This window comes from Vigna angularis, chromosome 9 (genome assembly GCF_016808095.1).
Source record: "Vigna angularis cultivar LongXiaoDou No.4 chromosome 9, ASM1680809v1, whole genome shotgun sequence".
Classification (NCBI taxonomy): domain Eukaryota; kingdom Viridiplantae; phylum Streptophyta; class Magnoliopsida; order Fabales; family Fabaceae; genus Vigna; species Vigna angularis.
Window position 1 is genome coordinate 25,318,734 of NC_068978.1, and position 22,587 is coordinate 25,341,320.

At 31.8% G+C, this 22,587-nt stretch overlaps 1 protein-coding gene across 2 annotated transcripts; it reads left to right on the plus strand.

Moving 5' to 3' along the window:
- The first annotated feature begins 225 nt into the window (after nucleotides 1–225).
- LOC108346678 (cycloartenol synthase) lies at nucleotides 226–22,055 on the plus strand. Of its 2 annotated transcripts, XM_017585740.2 has the most exons (18): nucleotides 226–537; nucleotides 645–830; nucleotides 1,002–1,091; nucleotides 1,169–1,363; nucleotides 2,572–2,656; nucleotides 3,642–3,808; nucleotides 8,390–8,578; nucleotides 8,777–8,890; nucleotides 9,240–9,362; nucleotides 9,456–9,578; nucleotides 12,322–12,420; nucleotides 14,714–14,770; nucleotides 15,766–15,812; nucleotides 16,239–16,382; nucleotides 17,514–17,691; nucleotides 19,458–19,538; nucleotides 21,342–21,425; nucleotides 21,840–22,055. In XM_017585740.2, exons 1-18 carry the CDS (start codon nucleotides 340–342, stop codon nucleotides 21,948–21,950), a joined length of 2,271 nt encoding a protein of 756 aa, XP_017441229.1. In that variant the 5' UTR covers nucleotides 226–339; the 3' UTR covers nucleotides 21,951–22,055. The 2 variants fall into 2 exon arrangements, with proteins under 2 accessions (XP_017441229.1, XP_052724282.1); XM_052868322.1 differs by lacking the exon at nucleotides 19,458–19,538.
- The last annotated feature ends 532 nt before the right edge of the window (nucleotides 22,056–22,587 follow it).

Consider the following 22,587-nt stretch of genomic DNA (forward strand, 5'->3'; position numbering starts at 1 on the left):
TTCTAGTGCAATTTAGACTTTAACACTATCGTTGAAAGCGTTCGCCAATAACGAGGCTAAGAACTATTTTCTTTTTAAAGACCTTGTGTATATCTTGTTTATTTTTCTCTAAATGATATAATAAATTATAAATTTATTTTGAAAAATTATACTAACAAATTCGTTTTCCAAATGTGAGATGATTCGTAAACTATTAATTATAGTGAGTCAAGTTATAAATAAAATAATAGTAGAATGAAAAACTTATATTAATTGCTCAATAATCATTTCATTTCACTTGAGTTATCACTTCCTCTGAGAAGTGGCAGAGCAATAGTGATTCCCTCCTTTTGGGGGAAAATGTGGAAGCTGAAGGTCGCAGAGGGAGAGAGTCAATGGCTACGGACACGCAACAATCACCTTGGAAGACAGGTCTGGGAATTCGATCCCACGCTTCAATCACCACAAGAAATTCTCCAAATCGAAGAGGCTCGCCACAGTTTCTACCATAATCGCTTCACTCAGAAACAGAGCGCCGATTTACTTTTGCGTATGCAGGTTTTGTATATCTGAAGAGGAGGAATCAATACTCCAAAATATCCAGTTACTTTTGAAATACATTAACAAGTTCGTTCTGGTAAAATCTTTCTTGGTGTAAACTGTAGTTTGCGAAAGAGAATCCGATGCACGAAGTCTTGCCCAAAGCAGAGGTTAAAGGCATCGAGGACGTAACCGAAGAGGTTGTGACGAGAACGTTAAGAAGGGCAACGAGTTTCCTTTCAACTCTTCAGAGTCACGATGGACACTGGCCAGGTGATTACGGTGGTCCTATGTTCATGATTCCTTCATTGGTAAGTTTTATGACGTATCAAATTCATGGTATGAATGAACAAATTTTTCAATAAACTTTTTATTACTTCAATTATTACATAAAATTAGTTCATTTATATTACCTAAATTTTAGTTTTCGGAATCGTCAGTTTTCCGCCCTTGCATACCTAACTGTGGTATTTACTTAATAGGTGATTGCTTTGTATATCAGTGGGGCGTTGAATTTAGTCTTCACAGAAGAACATAGAAAGGAAATTCGGCGTTTTATGTATAATCATCAAGTAAGAGCTTCATATCCTTCTTCCCTGAAATTTACGCGCTTCTCCAAAGTCCTATTTGGTTAAAAATGGAACTGCAGAACGAGGATGGTGGGTGGGGTCTACATATTGAAGGTTCAAGCACAATGTTTGGCTCTGTTTTGACTTATGTTGCTCTGAGATTGCTTGGTGAGGGAGCTAGTGGTGGACAAGCGGAAATGGAGAAGGCCCGTGACTGGATTCTAAGGCATGGTGGGGCCACGTTCATAACATCGTGGGGGAAGATGTGGCTTTCGGTTCATATACTATCCTTAATTTAATAATTTTGTTATATATATATATATATATATATATATATATATATATATATATATATATATATATATATACGTATATGTGTTTACTAACGCCTGTTCGTCTGTTTTTCAATTGATACATTTTAGTGATGTGTACTGAGTTTTAATAGACAAAAATACCCTTATATATATATATATATATCATGGATTCTAAGTTTTAAGGCTAAGGGTATTTTAATAATTTTCATTTTCAAAACTAAATAAAAAAAGAAACTCTCAAACCCTTACTCACCTCTTTCATTCTTCTCAATACTTTCTCTGTCTCACTTCAACATTTTCTCTGTCATTCTCATCCTATGGTAGTTTCAACTGAAAAAAATCAGAAACATTGTCTAAAGGAATTGGTAATTGACCCTGGAAAAATAAAAAATACTAACAATTTCATACAGAAAATGATTTTATAATGAGTTTTCATTTTATAATTTTTGTCTAATATAATTTTATCTAATTTTCACAAGCATAATGACATAAAAGGAATTGGTAATTGGCCTGGAAAAAATCAGAAACACTCGTTCTTAAACAACTTCTTACAAAAAATGATTTTATAATGAGTTTTCATTTTATAATTTTTGTCGTACATAATTTTATCTAATTTTAAGAAGCATAATGATATCTGAAATAATTGGTAATTGGCCGGAGGGATTTTTTTAGTGATGATGATTCAACATGCAGATGATGAAATTAGAGAGGTTAGTGAAGATGCTGAAATTGAAGAGATCAAACCTTTGTCTGAAGTTGAATATGTCAATGACTCAACTCTTTAAAAAGGCAAATTGTTTAACGACAAATGTTTATGATTTTTTCAATTGGGGCTACACTAGGATGAGGTTAGAGTGAGAGAGATGAAAGAGAAAGGGTTGAGAGGAATGAGGAAGATGAGTAAGGGTTTGGGGATTTCTTATTTTAGTTTTGAGAATAAAAATTATTAAAATACCCTTAACCTTAAAACTTAGAATGCATGATATATAAGGGTATTTTTATCTAGTAAAGCCTGATATACATTACTAAAATATACCAACTGAAAAACAGGCGTACGCCCGTTAACAACCACATATATATATATATATATATATATATATATATATATATAAATACACACAAGTGTGTTCAAGTGTGTTTATTTTCTGACTTTGGTGTGAATTATATAGGTTCTTGGAGTTTATGAATGGTCAGGAAATAATCCTTTGCCCCCTGAAATATGGCTCCTTCCGTACATGCTCCCGTTTCATCCAGGTTAGATCTTGCTTTATAAACTAATTATATATGTTTTTTTTCTTATATATCTTGTTGAGTTACAAGAGAAAGTTAGATACAATATGACACTTAGAAGAACTATCACAAGATAAACTGGATTAGATAAACTTCAATCGTGTTGTTGGAATTTCTTTTAAGAAGAAATTTATCATTTGTGAAGATCGAGTTGTCCATATAAAAATACTTCATATCATTTTTTACATAAAATATTAAGATTTAGTATTTGTAAGTCTATTTTTTTTTATATACTTAGTTTTTTTTATTTCTACTTAAAATGATAGTTTGAACTCATACTTTGATTCTTAACCGTTTTTTTAAGAAGTGTGAGTTAAGTATTAGTTTCTACTATAACAAAATATACGTGTTCCACCCATTTATCTTAATGTATTTTTACTTATTCTAACCGCGGTTGGATGTTCACCACACCGAGATATATTTTTCTGTCTGTGTGAATCGGACACCAAAACAAATTATATATTCTAATATTATTGTTAGAATTGTTTCACTGAAATAAATTAGAAGGTTGTGTTAAATATTATATCAAGTCTCTTATATGAATAACTTATACAAGTGGTCAATTTTTAGTTTATTACAATTAAAAAATTTCAACATATGTATCATAATTATATTTTTCAAGTGAGGTTGATTCAATCAAAATTCATTCCTCATAGCCTGAATCTTAAAGTTTGAAATTGGTGGTTAAATCATGTCATAACTTAATTGTTGACAGCCTCTAAGTTAATATATGTAGATTTAGAAACGAACTTAAGGGGAGAGTTCGAAAAGTTCATGAATTCATATAGCAGATGATGTGATTAAGAAAGAGTTTATATTCTTGATGTTTTGTACAAATGATTGCTTCATTGTTGAATTGGCTGTCTATGTTTAACTCAAGCAACGGTTAAATAAATTTTTTATTTCAAATACTAAACTAAGAAATCGTAATTTGTTATAAATTTGTCAGGAAGAATGTGGAATCACTGCCGGATGGTCTATTTGCCAATGTCGTACTTATATGGCAAGAGATTTGTTGGTTCGATCACACCGATAGTTTTGTCTTTGAGAAAAGAACTTTATACGATTCCTTATGAGGATATAGACTGGGATCAGGCTCGTAATTTGTGTGCAAAGGTTAGTCAATCCGCTTAATCTTTTCCTCTTCCATTTTATCATTAGACAATATATAGGGATTGTTCTTAAGTCATCATTACCTGCTATTAGATTATCTTTAACATTTTTTGAGATATTACACAAATTTCATATTTAATTTATTTTTAACATAATTAATTTTCATGATGCTTGTCTTACTTTCTAAGTTATATAATTATTAATAGAACTTAATTATCTGTTAGTAATTAAGTTATCTTTTGATAGCATTTTAAGCACAAGAAATAGCGCAATATGATTACGTGTAAGTGTCCCGCTCATAAAAAGGAAATAAGAAAACAAGTCAACCAACAACGTAGGAGTTCACCGCTAAATACGGCCGACAAAATGAGTTGATGGTTCTCAGATGTCTATAACGATTAGGCACCAATGGTACTAATTAGTTATTTTAATATATATATATATATATATATATTAAAAATATAATTAAAAATTATAATTAATTAATTAATACATTTAATTAAAAAAAATTAAAATAACTATTATATTTGTATATTAAATTAATTTATTACAATTAATAATTGAAATTAATATTATATTATATATTTGTATCATCAAATAATATAAGACAAAAATATCATTTAATTTATTTTTATTTTAATGTTTAATTTAAAAAAATTGATCAATGGCTAACTTTGTCTTGTCTCATTTCTGGCTTATCATATTAGCTAGTTGTAAATACTAACTTGTGGTCTAATTTACTTGTTATCTTTATTAGTAAATATTTGAAGTATAGGGTCGACTATCTTCACTAATCACATCTCCACACTTTACTCCGAGCATGTTTAGGTAATTCTAAATGTTCTTAATTAAATCTTTTCTATTTTACACTCTAAATCGTTTGGGAGTACTTGTCAAAAGTACTCTGATGTTTAAGTTGGTAATCAATCTGACCGGTGGTCAGAGCAAAGTCTTAAATTCACAATAAATGCAATCATATATCCTTTTTACCTTTGATCTTTAATTATAATTTTTAAGATGGGCCTAGGATTAGTGAAACCCTAATTACGGTCCAATCATGGCCCATTACCTACTAAGTAGAAATTACCAGTAACTTTAGCTTAAAGCGGTTTTTAGGGATGTTTACCGCTGAGGGTGTTCGTTCGATCTTTGATCATGCCCGACCGGGCGGTTCCTAATACTGCTTATCATGATTTCATGCGTTTAGATGTATGTGATCGATTGTTCCTTTCTTGTGGCCTGACCATACACTACACAGGCCCTTAAGCCCTGGGCAGCTTTAGATGACGTTGGGATTTGTTAGTGCAGGTGCTAGTGGTCGCTTTGTGTTGACATAGATTCTATCCGTTCGACCCAATTTTGAAAAGTTAGCTAGGCGGGAAAACACGTGTCGTGACATCGTGTCCCGTGCCTCGTGGAAGTGGTAGGGTCGCGTTATTTGGGCCATTGATCGTGGTCTAGATCAACAGTGGGGATGTACTGACGGTTATGCTAGGTTTTTCCTATAAATAAGGGTGAAGGCAACTTGTCATTTTCACCAATATCTTCTTGTTTGCTCTGCCTACCGTCTGAACTTCTATGTTGCTTTTAAGGTAATAATAATGACCACCGTTCAACTTTGTTCGTTTGAGGAGTTGTCAGGGAGAGGCGACAGGGGTTTATTGGTGAATGTGGTGGCCGTCGTCTCCAAGCTTTGTGCCTTTGTCTTTCTTTGAGACAATCGAGCGGAAAAGCAGCTCGGTTGATCTCTCACCCACTGTATATAGTGATAGGGCCATCTCGGGAATCGCGGTTGGTCTCCACGCTGGGGGAGTGGAGGTGGATGGAGTGATTCTCCCTGCACCTCACGGTCTTCCTCCTGCACCTCCAAAACATATTTTAATTCCAATGATACCCTTCACAGAGAAACCGCATTTCGAACTGCGGCAATTTCCTTCCGCACACCGCATTTCGAACTGCGGCAACTTCCTCCTGCACCTCCAAAAGCGGAAAGCACAAACCCACCGCATTTCGATCTGCGGCTAAGACAAACCGCACTTCGAAGTGCGTTAGATTTTTAGGGTTTAGTTTTTTAATTTTTTTATTAGGTTAGTATATATTTATTTTATTAGGTTTTGTTTTTATTAGGTTAGTATAATAAATTTAATTTTTTATGTTAGTTGTTAAATAAAATGTTTTGTTTTAATATATTTTGAATTATTTTATTTGTTTGTTAAATTTTGTTGAATTTGTTATTTTTCAACATATTATTATTTTCTTAATATATTATTTATTATGTATTTAATTTTATTTAAGTTTTTTAATTTTTTATGAAATTGAAATAATTATTAAGAAACAATTAAATAGATAGGAAACGCACTTCGAAGTGCGGTTAGGAAAGAAACAATTAATTAAAATATGAAACGCACTTCGAAGTGCGGTTAGGAAACAATTAAATAGATATGAAACGCACTTCGAAGTGCGGTTAGGAAAGAAACAATTAATTATAGGAAACGCACTTCGAAGTGCGGTTAAGAAAAAATTAATTAAAACGCATTTCAAAGTGCGGTATTAATTTTTGATTGTTAATGAAGGGTAAAGAAGTAAAATTGGAGGTGCAGGATGAAGGCAGTGAGGTGTAGGAAGAATCACTCAGGTGGATGGCGGGAATGAGGGGAAAGAACCCCAGTGGGCTTTGTTGATCATTCTAGGTTATGACTAGGCTGCCCACGAGGTGGGATTGTATGTCACTTTCTTCTGCATGAAGAGACATTTGGAGCAATGGGTCATCTAGTCCTTCGTTGTGCGAAACGTGGAGGATGCCGAGCAGATCCAATTGACAGTTTGTAAGGGGAACGAGCGAGTGTATCATGGGAAGAGAGACAATGTCGAAGACTTTCTCTTTGCATACACTTACCTATTTTCCCAAATCTTCGTTCAGGGTTCTTTCACCAATTTTGAAGCCGCCGTGCTAAGAGAGCTGAACGCCGCTCCTACCCAATTACATTTGAACTGTTAGGCTAACATGCAGGCGTTCGTGGTAGTATGTTCCACTTTGGGCATAACCCCTACAACTGTCATCTTCCTCCACTTTTTTAATGTTCGTCTGATCGCCAAAAGGGGTTGGGTATCGCTCATCTCCGTGGAGAAGAAGTGGCTATTTAAGCCATTTTCAGATTCTCTTAAAGGATTCAAAAGTAAATATTTTAAGGTAGTAATAAAAAAGTCGGGTCGACCGAAATTTTTTGATGAAGCCAGACACTCCGACTGAAGTCAAAGTAGTTGGGGTCATCAACAGCCTTCCTCGCCGCCTTCCCGTCCATGCCCTCAGTGTTGGTCACGAGGAATTCAACAAACAAGTGTTCGATATGATATCTTCTCTTTTGTTGTTTTTATTAAGTGAGTTGGTCTTAGCTTGGCTAATTTTTTTACTTCATTTTAGAAAGCCAATTTTCACATGAATTCAGCCAGCGGACAACTATGGAAAAAATGTCCAAAAATGAGTTAAGAATTGTCCGCTTGGAGCTTTTCTCCCATACGATCATGCTGAATTGGTACTTGGCCAATTTCGTTGATCGAAGGGATGCTGAAGAGGTCTAGGCAGAGGTGGTAAAAAAAAAGAAAACCCTCTCCGATCTACGTGTTGAACTGGAGGAACTGACCACTGCCCATGAGGGGTGTGAGAAGTTCCAATCTGATTTAATTGCTACGTTAGATGAAGCCTGTCAAGAGGTGATAGTCGATGTCGTGTTCGACCCAAATTGATGTTGCAATTAAAAATGCAGTATGCTAGACAATCACTCCTAAGTCATCTCTTAAGGATCAATTTTAGTTCAGTCAAAGGGTCAAAAATGTAGTTAGGGGTTTTGAACAGATTGTGTGAACTAAATTAACTGACTAAAACACGAATTAAAAACACTAATTAAGAAAAGTTGGTTATTAATTCAACTAAAATGCTTCCTATCCTTGATTAACAACAAATTACACACTCTTCTCATCCCTAATCCAACACGAACCAATTAACTAAACGAAGATTAATCCAGTTTTCATAAAATCGAATTAAACAAACATAATACACTTATTTAATCAATTATGCACTACCATACATTAAAGAAATGTGACCTTAATCAACTAAGCGGAGCTTAAGTTAATACAGATTAAACACTAAGTGTGCACCAATTTGAAATGCACATAACAGATTAAACATTGTGCAAAGTCAGAACAACAAAAACAATGGTGCAACAACAACCTTAAGGAAGCAATGCAATCTCCTTAATTAGGAACTCAAGAAAATTTAGCTTCCATTAGGAACAAATGCAAAACAAAATACAAAATAATATAAGAAAATTATTTTGTAAATAAGTTAACCCATCAATATCCACAGAAAAATGAAAATAAAAAGAAAATCAGAAAAATGCAAAACTGAATTTTTGTTGAATTGAACATAAACCTTGTCGATAAAAACACTCCTTGATGTTTAAGCTATTAGCTTTCTGATAGACTTTAAATGTCTCTAAAAATAAAATCAGAATACGACTTCTTATTATTTTATATTCAACAGCAACTAATTCAATTGCTCTGATAAATACATTCGTTCTTATGCAGGAAGACTTGTACTATCCTCACTCACCTGTGCAGGATATTCTCTGGGCAACTCTACACAAGATCCTTGAGCCTATTTTCATGCATTTTCCGGGAAAGAAGTTGAGGGAAAAGGCTCTTAGGACTGTAATGGAGCGTATACACTATGAAGATGAGACCACTCGTTATATTTGCTTAGGTCCTGTAAACAAGGTAATAATTCTTGAGAGTTTTTGTTCTTCCATTTTCCACCCAATAAGAGTTTAGAATAATGGACATACTTTGCACCTTTTATTTACATTACCCAGAAAATTTACTTTTACTATTTTGATTATATTTTTACCCTAAACCAAGTTCTTAGCAGTGCTACTGACAACTTGGTTATTATTATTATCAATGGAAATAATTCAGGTGTTAAACATGCTGTGTTGTTGGGTGGAAGATCCAAATTCTGAGGCATTCAAGTTACATCTTCCAAGGGTTCATGATTATCTGTGGGTTGCTGAAGATGGTCTCAAAATGAAGGTCAATATACAAGTCAACTTTTTTCATCTTGTCAAAGTTATTAATGGATGTTTTCCTTCTAATTGGACAAATTTAATTTTTAAAATAATATATTATAAAAAATTTAATTTTTTATTCAATTATATATATATATATATATATAATTGTATTTTAAGACTGATGAAATACAAAATTTTGTTAAAAAAACTGTATATAAAATTTTATATACAATAATTATTTGTAAAAAAACTGCAGTGAATTTATAAATCATGACTTTATTCAATTAATTTTAAAATTTGAATTAAAGTAGTTAGTTTAAATTAGTAGAATGAAAAAGGATGAAAATGTACTTAATCAGTTTTTGTTGCAGGGTTACAATGGAAGTCAACTATGGGATACTGCATTTATTGTCCAAGCAATTATTTCAACAAACCTAGCAGAAGAATATGGTCCAACTCTAAGAAAAGTTCATACGTACATCAAGAATACACAGGTAATAATAATTTTTGCATTTACCGTTGCATTTTTGCATTGGTTTATCCCTGTTTATAAAAATATTCTTTCTATCTTTTTTTTTTCTCCAAAGATTTTAGAAGACTGTCCGGGTGATCAAAATAAATGGTTTCGTCATATTTCGAAAGGCAGTTGGCCTTTTTCAACTGCAGACCATGGATGGCCAACTTCTGATTGCACAGCTGAAGGACTAAAGGTAACTTTCTTGACTTTCATGATTTAGGGTTATTTGAATTTTTTATTTTAAATTTAACTGTTTCTTATATTAAAATAACAATTTATTTTGTTTCGAAAATTTTTTATATTTACTTTTATAATCATAAATAAAAATTTTATTCTTTTATTTAAGAGAAAAAAATATACACACATGTGTGATACGTGTATGTATTTGTACTAATATCACTAGTAAAATAAAGGGATTAGAAAGCGCCGTATAGGCTTCGGTTTTACAGAAACCGAAGTGTATAGGTCTTTATGTCTCGGCTGCCCCGAGACCGATGTCTAAAGCCCGCTACTGCCTCGGTTCTAAGCTAAACCGAGGCATAAAACTCTGCTCCATACCTGCTCCGCTTCTGATGTACAGCTACTGCTTCGGTTGTACTCAGAACCGAAGCATAAAAGACCTGCATTTTTACACTGACCGAGGTGATGACGCAGCTTTTTTTATTTTTGTCTATTCTTTGCGCCTCGGTTACAATGCTGACTGAGGCAGGAACATTTGTTTACGCCTCGGGTGTTGGAAGACCGAGGCAGTAACATTTGTTTACGCCTCGGGTGTTGGAAGACCGAGGTAGTAACAAAGCTGTTTAAAATTTCATAACGTTACTTTTCGGGTGTTGGAGGGCAGTAATGTTCATCTTCTTCTCAGCGTGAAACAGAACCAGCGGCGCGAAACCCTAGCTTCCTCGCCTCCCCTCGGTCTCGCCTCCCTCGCGCTCACCTCCGTCGCTCTCTTGCTCCCTCGCGTTCGCCTCCCTCGCTGTCGCCTCCCCTCGTTGTCGCCTCGCTCGCTCTCGCCTCCCCTCGGTCTCGCCTCCCTCCCCTCGCTCTCGCCTCCGTCGCTCTCTCGCTCCCTCGCGTTCGCCTCCCTCGCTGTCGCCTCCCCTCGCTGTCGCCTCGCTCGCTCTCGCCTCCCCTCGCTCTCGCCTCCCCTCGGTCTCGCCTCCCTCGCTCTCGGCTCCCTCGGTCTCGCCTCCCTCGCTCTCGCCTCCCCTTGCGGTCGCCTCCCCTCGCTCTCGCCTCCCCTCGGTCTCGCCTCCCTCGCTCTCGCCTTCCCTTGCCCTCGCCTCCGTCGCTCTCTTGCTGGCTCGCGCCTCCGTCGCTCTCTCGCTGGCTCGCTCCGTCGCTCTGTCGGTCTCGCTCTCTTGCTCTCTTGCTCCGTCGCTCTCCGCCGCTTCGGGTAGCTGCTTCGGGTTTCAGGCAGCTGTGACCGTGCCGGAGAGCTGCTTTGGGTTTGAATAGAGTTTTGGATTTCGTTTGTGAGATTTTGTTTTGATTTGTTGAATGGAATCTGAGAACAACATCTTCCCTCTTGTTTTGATTTTGTTTTGATTTGTTGAACAGCTATATTGTAAGAGTGATGCATGTAATTTTCCCCAAATTTTACCTTCATTTTACTCTTATCTGAGACCTCTTGTTTTGACCGAAGCTTTGGAATCAATTGAAAAAAGAATTGGTTTGTTTATGTGTTTATTTGAGAACAACATCTTCCTGCTTCGGGTTTACTTGCTTTCTTTTTACTAAAAAAAATTGTTTGTTTGGGAGCTTGACCAGAGGCATGAGACCACAAAAAAAAAAAAAAAACCTACCGCCTCGGTTCAGTCTTCAATGGAGGCAGTAAAGGTAGAGAAACAAATTCGGTTTTAATAACCGATGCCTAAGCATACCATTTTATGCCTCGTTCCGCAACCGAGGCATAAAGTCTATTACTTTTTACATTGTCTGAATATGCCTCGGTTCAGGAACCGGTGTCTATCAACGAAAATAACCGGTGTCATTTCCCCGATTTGTACCAGTGTATTAAACATATAAAAACATAATATTTTCAATCATAATATGGTTATGCAAATTTGAAATATATATTATCCTTAAATTATATATATTTTTAAATTTTCGTCCCTCTGATTTATTTTTATTATTTTTTTAAAAGTTATAGATTTAGTAACTTATGGTCAATGTTATTAGTTTTTCTCTAATGTAACAAATGGTATGTCACTTTTTAAAACACATATATTGTCTTTCAAGATCGACAAGATAACTTGGTGATAAATAGTGTGTTATGTCCTAGTCTAATAAAGTTGACAAGACATATATTTATTTTCGGTCAATAAGATATTTAAATAACTCAGTGAAAAGTGAAGACAGTAAAGTAAGGTGAATGAAGAGTTGAGATAACTTGATGGTAAATCCATATAGTCCTATTAGGTACATGGATAATTTAGATAGGTCAATGACAATTTCAAATAGCTTGATAAGGTGTATCGAGAACTCTGATAGCTCAATGGATTTTTTACATAACTTGAATAACATCTTACCGAGCTTTTTAGACTCCCAACTGAGCTATCTGAATTCTCATGTTCCTTATTAAGCTATTTAGAGTTCACATCAAGTTATCTAAGTTCTCCATTCATTTTACCAGACTGATTGGACTTTCCACGAACTATCTATATGTTTTGCCGACTTGAGAACACAAAACATTTGTTTTGCTAACTTTAAAAAAGCGAAATAAAATTTGATTAAAGTTTGAAAGAGAGAGGAAACATGATATATTATATAATATACAAATATTTTAAATTGTGTTTTTTAAACTGTAATTTTTATTTGATTATATGATTTATAATATTTTATATATTAAGAGAATGGGAGAAGAAACTGTAGGAGTGTCCCGGTAAAAAACTATGATTTGGTTCTTCTTTATTGATTAGTAAATTTTTTTGCAGGCTTGTCTCTTACTCTCGGATATAGCACCAGAAATTGTTGGTGAGCCATTGGATGCAAAGCGATTATACGATGCAGTGAATATCATTCTTTCATTTCAGGTGACACACTCGATTCAAATCATTTGCAATTACAGTCGAGCAATGAAAACAAATCCACTCACTTATAATAATAAAAATTAAATTTCATAACTTTATTGTAAAGATAAATCATTTTTATAATTTTATTATATTTTTTAGATAATTAAAAATAATTAAACTTTTCTAAAGAGTTAAATAAAAAAATTCAGTTAAAAAAACGTTGTGTAAGAGTAATATTAATAAACTTTTATTTAAAAAAATTGAAATACACCCTAAAAAATCATTTTATAACTAATTTATTTTGTCAATAAATATCAAAATCCATTAGTAATATTAATTTTGACAGATTATCAACAATAAAAAATATGTTAAATATTTTGTTAGAAATAATTATTGACTGATAATGATCATTGGTAATTATCCACGTTATATATGTTAGTAAATATCGAAAGTTAAGGTCGTCAAAAATTGTCGACAACATTAGATTGTTGTTAACTATTGACGGTCATGATCCTTCAGAAAAGTGACAAAATCGGTTACATTATCGACAATATTCATCCTTCAGTAATTATCATTGACCGTGATCTGTCGATAATGATATGAAAACGAGTTATATTACCGACAGACTAATTCGTCAATAAGTTCATCGACAAAATCTAGAACAAGAACATATGTAGTGGATAACATTCCCTATTCACCACAATGAACCTGCCAATAATACAATCAATGCAGAGAGATGTCTTAAGTTAGACAATACAAACAAATGTCATAATTCAAACAACATAATCATCGATCATTAATGAAATTCATATCATTAAATATAATAGTTATAGTGTAATTCATTTTGAGAAAAAAAATAAACAAGTCTTAAAAAGTAAATGTTTGTAAAACTACAAAAAGTCCTAATCATTGTTTGTCATATGAATCATTATGCTCCTTTTCATGTTGTTGAGGTTATTGTTGGGGAGGTATTGTAGGGGAGATGACTGCATTCGGGTGGGTTGGATTGGAGGCATTATTGTTGGGACAATGATGGGATGGATTGATATATATCTACAGAATCATCAGCAATATCAAGAAGAATACAAATCAATATCAAGCAACCGAAGATATCAGCCAATTAAGAAGATGAAAATATGAATTTGCACTTAGTGGTAAGAATGACGCTCAATGTCATTCTTCTCCTAAAATGGCTCACTCAATGAGATCATTCTGTCGCTTAATGAGATGGACTTAAAATGGTTTCAGACCTATAATGGATCAACGATGCCCTACCACCGCTCAACGATAGACCATTCGCTAAAGTGGTAACTTAGTAGGAAAAAGTGACACTCAATGATCTGGAACTAAAATGCTTCCAAACCTGAAATCCAAGCTAGCACTCAATGTCATCTTAGTCTTGCTCAACGCCATATCATTAAATTTTCACTTCAAATATGTGATTTGGTAAACTAGAGACCTATTTAGATTGGTATTCTTGAATTAATGTTTGGTTCAAAAACATTTTTTATTGTTTAGAATGAATACTAACTTGGTCAAATGATCAAATCTTTAGTTTTCTCAATCAGCATAGACGAAACAAAACCAATAGTTCAGTTTAAGTAACACACCATACAATTTTGCACAAAATAATAATTATATTCAATAGACTTCAATCAGCAAAAAATATCCCAAGCACGCACACTAAAGTATCTAACTTCCTACCTTACACATATCAATAAGCTCTAGGAGTCCTAAGGTAGCTTCACAAACACATAAAACCTTATTTGTTCCTACAAACAACATAAATATGATTAGAACACACGGTTAAAACTACTAATCGATACAAAATCTCATAGAAGATTTAAAAGTATATACAAGCTCGTATAATTTTAAATAATGAAACTCGTTTATATAAATTTATTTATATTTAAAATTTTTAAATATTAAAATAACTTAATCTTATTATTTAAAAAACTTTATGTCCTTTAAGATTCTATTTTCTAATTTCTAGGTTCTTTTTAGAGCTCATTAAACATAAAGACCAATATTAAAAATTTATTTATCATTTATTATACTTTTGATGTAAAATAATCTAATATTTTAACTTCGTAATAAAGAAAAGTAGCACATCATCGCAAGAAAATGTGATAAAACATAAATTTTTAATGTAATAATTTAACTTTTTTCTTGAATTATACTTTTGCATTGTTATAAAAAAGTATAACCAGTCGTTTTGAATTTAATATGTATGTTTGATTGTAATTATGTAAGGTATTATTTATAAGATTAATTTAATTTCCAAAATCATTTATTTTTTTTGTTGACATTGCAGAATAAAGATGGAGGCTTTCCAACGTATGAGCTCACACGATCTTATAACTGGATGGAGGTAGTCTTGTCTCTCAGCATTGTTTAGGAAAGTTCTTTGAAACAAATTTATGATGTAATAATACAGAATAAACGAATCGAATTAAAGTAAATTAAAAATAAAAGTATTTTAAAATATTAAACCTGAATAAAACAATTTTCAAGTAATCTGTGAAAAGATTCAATTCTATTTTAAATACCAATTTCAGAATTCCCTACAACTATATATATATATATATATATATATATATATATATATATATATATATATATATAAAATTGTATATGTATTAGGAAAGATTCAATTCTATTTTAGAGTAACCCTTTTATCATTATTATTGAAATAACTTGATTTTTTTTCCTATTTGCCAATAATTTTGAGAGGTCTACTACATATGAAAATTGGTTGTGAATTAAAGTAATTGTATTTCTTTAATTTTCCTAAAATTTATATATGATATAAACGAGAAAAAACACATTCCTTACAATTTTTTTGTTAAGCTCTTTAATAATTTCTTTATGAATAAGAATATATTATTAGTTTTTATTATATATAACTTTATATATTGTGTAAAAATAAAAGTAATTAGATATATTATTTATTATATATTATATTTAAACCCAGTTGTAATATTTATTAGATTATGTACTTGTACTAAAATTTAGTTGTAATAAAAAAGTTTAATTATATAAAATCAAATATTTTAAATAATTACATCTTAATTATACCTGAAATATTGATGATTACCTTTTTCTAACATTATGTTTTACTATCTTTGTTTGCTCATTATGTTTTAATTTCATTTTTTTTCAGATCATTGTGTTTTTTTTTTTAATTTTGTTATGACTTAAAAATATTAATAAAGATAAAATAAAAATTATAATTAATAAACATTTTGTTTATATTTTTATATATTTTAAAAAAAGTTATATTGTATACTCATTGCTAAAATACATATGATTAATTTTTTTGAACTAAAAGTAAATATAATTATTAACTTGTGTCTGTAATGTCAGATAATCAATCCTTCTGAAACATTTGGCGACATAATTCTCGATTATCCGTAAGTAATTCAATGTCAATAACATTTCTATTACTGTAACAATCTTGCATTCATGACCATAATTTCAAGTGTTCATTTTGTTAATATTTCTTTATCCATAATTTCGAGTGTTGATTTTATTATTATCTCTTTATACATAATTTCAAGTGCTTATCTAATTAATATTTCCTTATCCATAATTTCAAGTGTTGATTTTATTGTTGTCCCTTTATCCATAATTTCAAGTAGTGTTGATTTTATTAATATTTCTTTATAGACAATTTTATTAATATTTCTTTATAGACAATTTCTATGTCCCCAATTTCAAGTGTTCATTTTATTAATATTTCTTTGTCCACAATTTCAAGTGTTGATTTTATAAACATCTCTTTATCCATAATTTCAAGTGTTTATTTTATTAATATTTATTTAATACATGCTGTATAGTTACGTGGAATGCACTTCTGCAGCGGTTGAAGCTTTGACATTATTTAGGAAATTTTATCCTGAACACCGTCCAAGAGAAATACGAGGCTGTATTGAAAAAGCTGTCGCCTTTATTCAGAACACACAATCATCAGATGGCTCATGGTTTGAAATTTAAAATAAATTATATTATTTTTATCTAATCTTTCTACCTTTTAAGTTTGGATCAATTTGGTCTCATGAGTACCAAATCATTTTACTAATTCAATACATGGAAAAATCACCATAAAATGATAAAAATGGTATTGAAAGTGAATTTGTGGACCACTATAAAATTAAAAAACAATCAAATATCAGATTTTTTTATTGCTTTTCATGACTTTAACTTTTAATGTGAATTTAAACTATATGATTTTTGGTTTGAACTCAATTTGGTTTCATATTTTTTTTAGTCATTGTTCGTATACCTTTTCAATAAGTCCTACCAGAAAAAGGTAAAATGATTTTTTTTAGGTTAAAATTAATTTATACACAAATTAAAAAGTAAGAATTTAGAAAAGAAAATACTTATGAAAGAATTTTTAGAACTTGCTAGTGTTAAACTTTGTTTATAGGAAGGTTTGTTTCATTTTGCTGTTTTATTTTTGTCTTTTAAAAACATTTATATTGAATTGTTAAATATGTTTTTATTAAATGGTTAAATATTTTTTTAATCTCTACTTTGACATGATATATATTGACTTCTAAATTTTGAATATGAATGAATATAATTTTTTTAATTTCATTTGTGTTAAATGTGTTTTTAGCTAATATAAAAATAGAAACGTATCAAATGGTATAAAAAAATTTAAATATTAATATAAAATATGTTTGATATATCAATAAAATTAATGTAATTGAGTTAAAAGAATTATATTAATTTATTTTTAAAATTTAAAACTAAAATGTATCAAAATTTCCGAACCTGATAAATTCTAATTTTATGTCATTCAAGGATTAAAAACATATTTTCCTAGTTATTAAAATAATGTTTTAGAGTATAAAACTAAAGGAAAAATTTATTTTGAAATCATTTCAACCTTTCATTAAGAAAAACAATATCAAATGAGAGTAATTGGTGACAATATACCAGTGTTCAGAAACAAAAAGTAATAACTATTTGTAGAGGATTAAAATGAATGAAAATGAAAATAATTGTATTGCAAGAATATTAAAAAGTAAGTCTTAAAAATAAAAATAAAAATTATAATTATGGATTTGTTAAGTAGAAGAATAAGTAGTTAAAATGTTAAACAGGTATGGTTCATGGGGAATTTGCTTCACTTATGCAACATGGTATGCAGTAAAAGGGTTGGTAAGCAGTGGAAGGAGTTTCAGTGATTGCTCCAACATCAGAAAAGCTTCTGAGTTTTTGTTATCTAAGCAACTCCCATCTGGTGGCTGGGGAGAGAGTTATTTGTCCTGTCAAAACCAGGTTTTTCTCTAATTTTAATATCAAACTGTGCTTCTTTTAGTTAATGCTTTGGAAAATTTGTTCTATATGCCTAACATGATTCAAGTTATAATTTTAGTTATTATATTTTATAAAATAGCGATGAAACAAGATATATTATAAAATAACGGATGAAACTATGTCGATGAAACGAGATAGATTTTAACCACATTTTTGATGCTATGTTAAAAAATGAATTTTAAACTTAATTTAGTTTTGTAAAACCAACTTGTAAAATAAAGTTTACTTCTAACACAGTTACATAGTTTCTTAGTTTTTAATTATAAGTAGTTTTGATTCTGTATTTTCTTTAACTCAATTTGTTTTCTACAATTTTTAATAATATTTTATTTTGCTCAATTTTCAGTTTAAGAAAAAGCTATTGGTTTCTATCTTGTTCTACTATCTTTTTAAATCCTGCTTAAAATGATACAGTTTTCATGTAATTGTTTTCCTGATCTTATCCTGTCATATTCAAAGCAACAAAAAGCTGCTATAATTTAAATAAAATTTGAACCAAACTATAAATAATTAACAATTAAGGATTAAAATTACTTAAATAAATTGGAAACCAATATTCCAGATTTGGTAAAATACACTAACCTAGATTAGAATTAGTCAAAAAATTATAAACACATTATTTTCAAATATATTATTTTTTTACTGTTTGGAATTCATTAAAAATTAAAAAATTAATATGTATTGTTATCTATTATGTTTTTCTTATAACTTTGCAGTTTTAATTGTTAAAAGAATATGTTAAATAATGGATTCCTAATAATACTTTTTTTTAAACATGGGGCTAAAAAGAGTGAGAACTCTACTTAAAATTTTATAATTTTTCTGCTTCTTCTTTTCTTTTTCTATCTCTGTTATTACACTAAAAGTAGATTTTCATTGTCATTGTTTTAAAATTTTCTTAACTGAAACGACTTTACATTACAACGTTAAGTCTTCCAATGAAACACTTGACTGTGTGAAATTGAAATTGTTGCTTGCTTAGCACAAAAACTTTTGTGCTTTTATCGTAATTTATATCTAAATCTCTTAAAATATTGACAAGAAATAAAATATAAAGCTTTGTGGATGTAAGATACATTACACAGCCAACCAAGCTTCTAAAATGCACTTTATCAACTTCAGTAGTTTCATCCTTCTTACTGAACATCTCCTTTTGATTCGTAAGTGTTTATCATTTTGTATTTATCCAACTTAAACTTTTAACATCTCTTTTGAATACTTTATTTTACAAATAAAAATCTCATTCTTAATTTGAATGATTTCCATGTTGAGAAAACAGGTCATAAAATCAAGATTAGTCACTTTGAAGACATCCTTCACTTCTTAATTGTATTTTTTAGTTAGTATTATATTCGATAAGAGGAATGACTATAATCCTTTTTTTTTTCTATAAAATATAATTCTGTAATGTTTTAGGATCTAATTAGGAGAATGATGATTTAATGTTTTACATTTTTTTTTCATTCACTATTCTACAATCTATCTAACTTGATAGATTTAGAATACGTCATTGTCTTTATATGTTAGAGGTTTATATAAATAAAAATATTTATTAATGATTTATTTATTTATTAGTCTCTTTAATTAACAAGTTTCATGCTCTCACATAAGGTATAAAATCTTGTAATATATATCTTCTACGTTTTAAACTAAAATTGAATATTACACGTGAATTATTATTGGTGAGTTTTCATGAATAATTTTTATAGAAACCTCATTTTATTCAGGTATATACAAATCTTGAAGGCAACAAGCCTCATGTAGTAAACACTGGCTGGGCTATGTTGGCCCTACTTGAAGCAGGACAGGTATAAGAAATTTTAATCCATTTGTGAGTCTTGTCATATATACATATACTAGTGCAGTAAAAAAAACGACAGCAGTTATTTTCGTCTATAGACAGCGATTCCGCAATCGAGACATATACAGACGAGACAAAAAAGGGTAGGTTTTTTGCCTCGGTTAAGAACTGAGGCCAAAAGCGATCGTATTTTGCTTCGGTTCTTAGGTAACCGAGGCAGTAGGATGTTTATTTTTTTTAGATTTAGCTTTGGTTTGTACTGAACCCAACGGTTCTCATCCTCGCTGAACGATGCTCGTCCTCGCTGAACGGTGCTCGCCCTCGCCGAACAGTTCTCGCCCTCGTCGAGCCCTGATACGTCATCTCCTCCATTGACGCATCAACCATGGAACTCGCTTCGCACCAAAGCGCCACTCCCAAAAGGTTCGCGAACCCAAGTGCGACCTCACCATCGCCACTGCCTCGTGCCATCGCCACCGTGAAGCATCACCACCGTTGTCGCGCTGCAAAGCCTACTTCAGGCCATCACTGTCGTAAGAATCGCGCCACTCAAAGCGAGATCTTGCAACCACCACATCTCCATTCAGGACGCCATCAAACATGCAAACCACAAGAATCAGAAATCTGCAGAAGGACCACGAGTTTAAATCGCAAACCCACGAGCTTTGCGCCGCCATGAGTATTCTCCACCCAATACGCACCTGCAAAAAGAAATCAGAAATCCTAAAGAACCTCCAAATAGGGTTTGTTGAGCGAAACCAGCAATAGGGAAAAAAAATTGGTGTTTCCCCTCTCTGCAATACCAACCTAGAACCAGTGAGAAAGGGGGAATAATATAAATGGCAGAGAGAAGAGATTGGAAATAGAATCAAACCTCCTTTGCCGCGAATTAGAATGGAGAGAACAAGAGGAAGAAGAACCCTAGGTTGGATAGAAGAACTTCTTTGGAGGCGTGAAAGGGAAGAGGAAGAACACTGCGTGAGAAAATGTGTTCGCGTTTAGTTTACGCAGGGGCTATTACCTCGGTTAAGTAAAAGACTGAGGCCGAACGGTACTATTGCCGCTATTCCTAGACAACCGAGACATATTAGTGGACAAAATTAACTTGGAACGTTCGGTTACTGCCTCGGTTCACTGTAGAACCGAAACCGAACGGTCCTATTGCCTCTATCCCAGACAACCGAGGCATATTAGTTGACAAAATTTACTTGGAACGTTCGGTTACTGCCTCGGTTCATAGCAGAACTGAAATCGAACAGTCCTATTGCCTCTGTCCCCATACAATCGAGGCATATTAGTGGACAAAATTAACTTGGAACGTTCGGTTACTACCTCGGTTCATAGCATAACCGAAACCGAACGGTCCTATTGCCTTTTTCTCCTGACAACCGAGGCATATTAGTAGACAAAATTAACTTGGAATGTTTGGTTACTCCCTCTGTTCATAGCAGAATCGAAACCGAACGATCATATTGCCTCTATCCCCAAACAATCGAGACATATTGGTGGACAAAATGCATGGAAGGTTTGGTTACTACCTCGGTTGATAGCACAACTAAAGTCCAACGGTCGTATTTTCTCGATCCTCAGTCAACCGAAGTTTATAAGTTTATCATAACTACGAAAATGCCACCGCATATTTATAAGCTTTGATTTTTACAAAACCGAAACATATAGTGCGAGTTAAAAAATTATTTTTTACTAATAATATATATATATATATATATATATATAAATATATATATATATATATATATTACTGAGATATTATGTTTTATAATGTGTTGCCATGCTCTTCATAATGTAACAGGCTGAAAGAGATGCAACACCACTGCATAAAGCTGCTGTGTACTTGATAAATTCACAGATGGAGAATGGTGACTATCCGCAACAGGTATCATGTATATTAATATAAAAATAAGTTAATAACATTCATTGTTTTCTCTCTATTTATTTTCAGTTCAACATCGTTCTGTTATAATTTTTTCATTAGATAAATGTTAATATCATTGTTTCCATTTTCTCTCTATAAAATTGACTAATAAATATATTAAAAGACTTATTTTTATTACTCAAATAACAATTTTAAACTACAGTAAATGACAATTTGTTTTTAATTTTATTATAACGTATGTCTCGTATTTTTTTGTGTGAAATGAACTACTTATCCAGTAATTAATTTATTTTCAGAAAATTAATATACTTCTTTTATATATACATTGTGGTATTAGCTACAAAGTGTTTATAACGTTTGACAAATCTTAATTAAACATCATTCAACTTTAATGTTACTTTTTCATCACTTCAGGAAATAATGGGAGTGTTCAACAAGAATTGCATGATCACATTCGCGGCATACAGAAACATATTTCCCATATGGGCCTTAGGAGAATACCGACGCCATGTATTTGCACGTTAATTTTTATTTAATTATGTCATCCAAATAATTTCCTGCCTTTTATGTGCTTTTGTGTCCCGTGATTAATTTGATGCTACTAAAACTTCTGGAGAATGCCTATAATTTTTTCCAATGACATGATACGCATTTTACTTTCTGACATTCTCACATATTTTTTACTTTAATATAATATTAATTAAGAGTATGTAAGTTTCTGAAACCTCTTAATAGAATGTCTAGAATGTCAGCTTAATGTTAGTTTAAAAATTGTATACATATTATCTAATAAGTTTATTAGATAAATACAGAGAACGCATGTGTCATACCATTTATCACTAGTGCAGTCAGGGGAAATGACAACGATTATTTTTGCTGATAGACACCGGTTCCTGAACCGAGGCATATTCAAGCGAAGTAAAAAGTGGTAGACTTTATGTCTTGGTTCAGAACCGAGGCATAAAATGATAAGATTATACCTCGGTTCCTAATGAACTGAAGTCGTTTCTCTCCCTCTACTACCTCGGTTGAAACCTGAACTGAGGCAGTAGGGTCCTTTTTTTATTTTATTTGTCTTCTTCTTTAGCCAATCATATTGAATCTCTGGAATTCTTTCATTGCATTCAAATACAAACATCTGATTTTCACCCACTTGGTACTC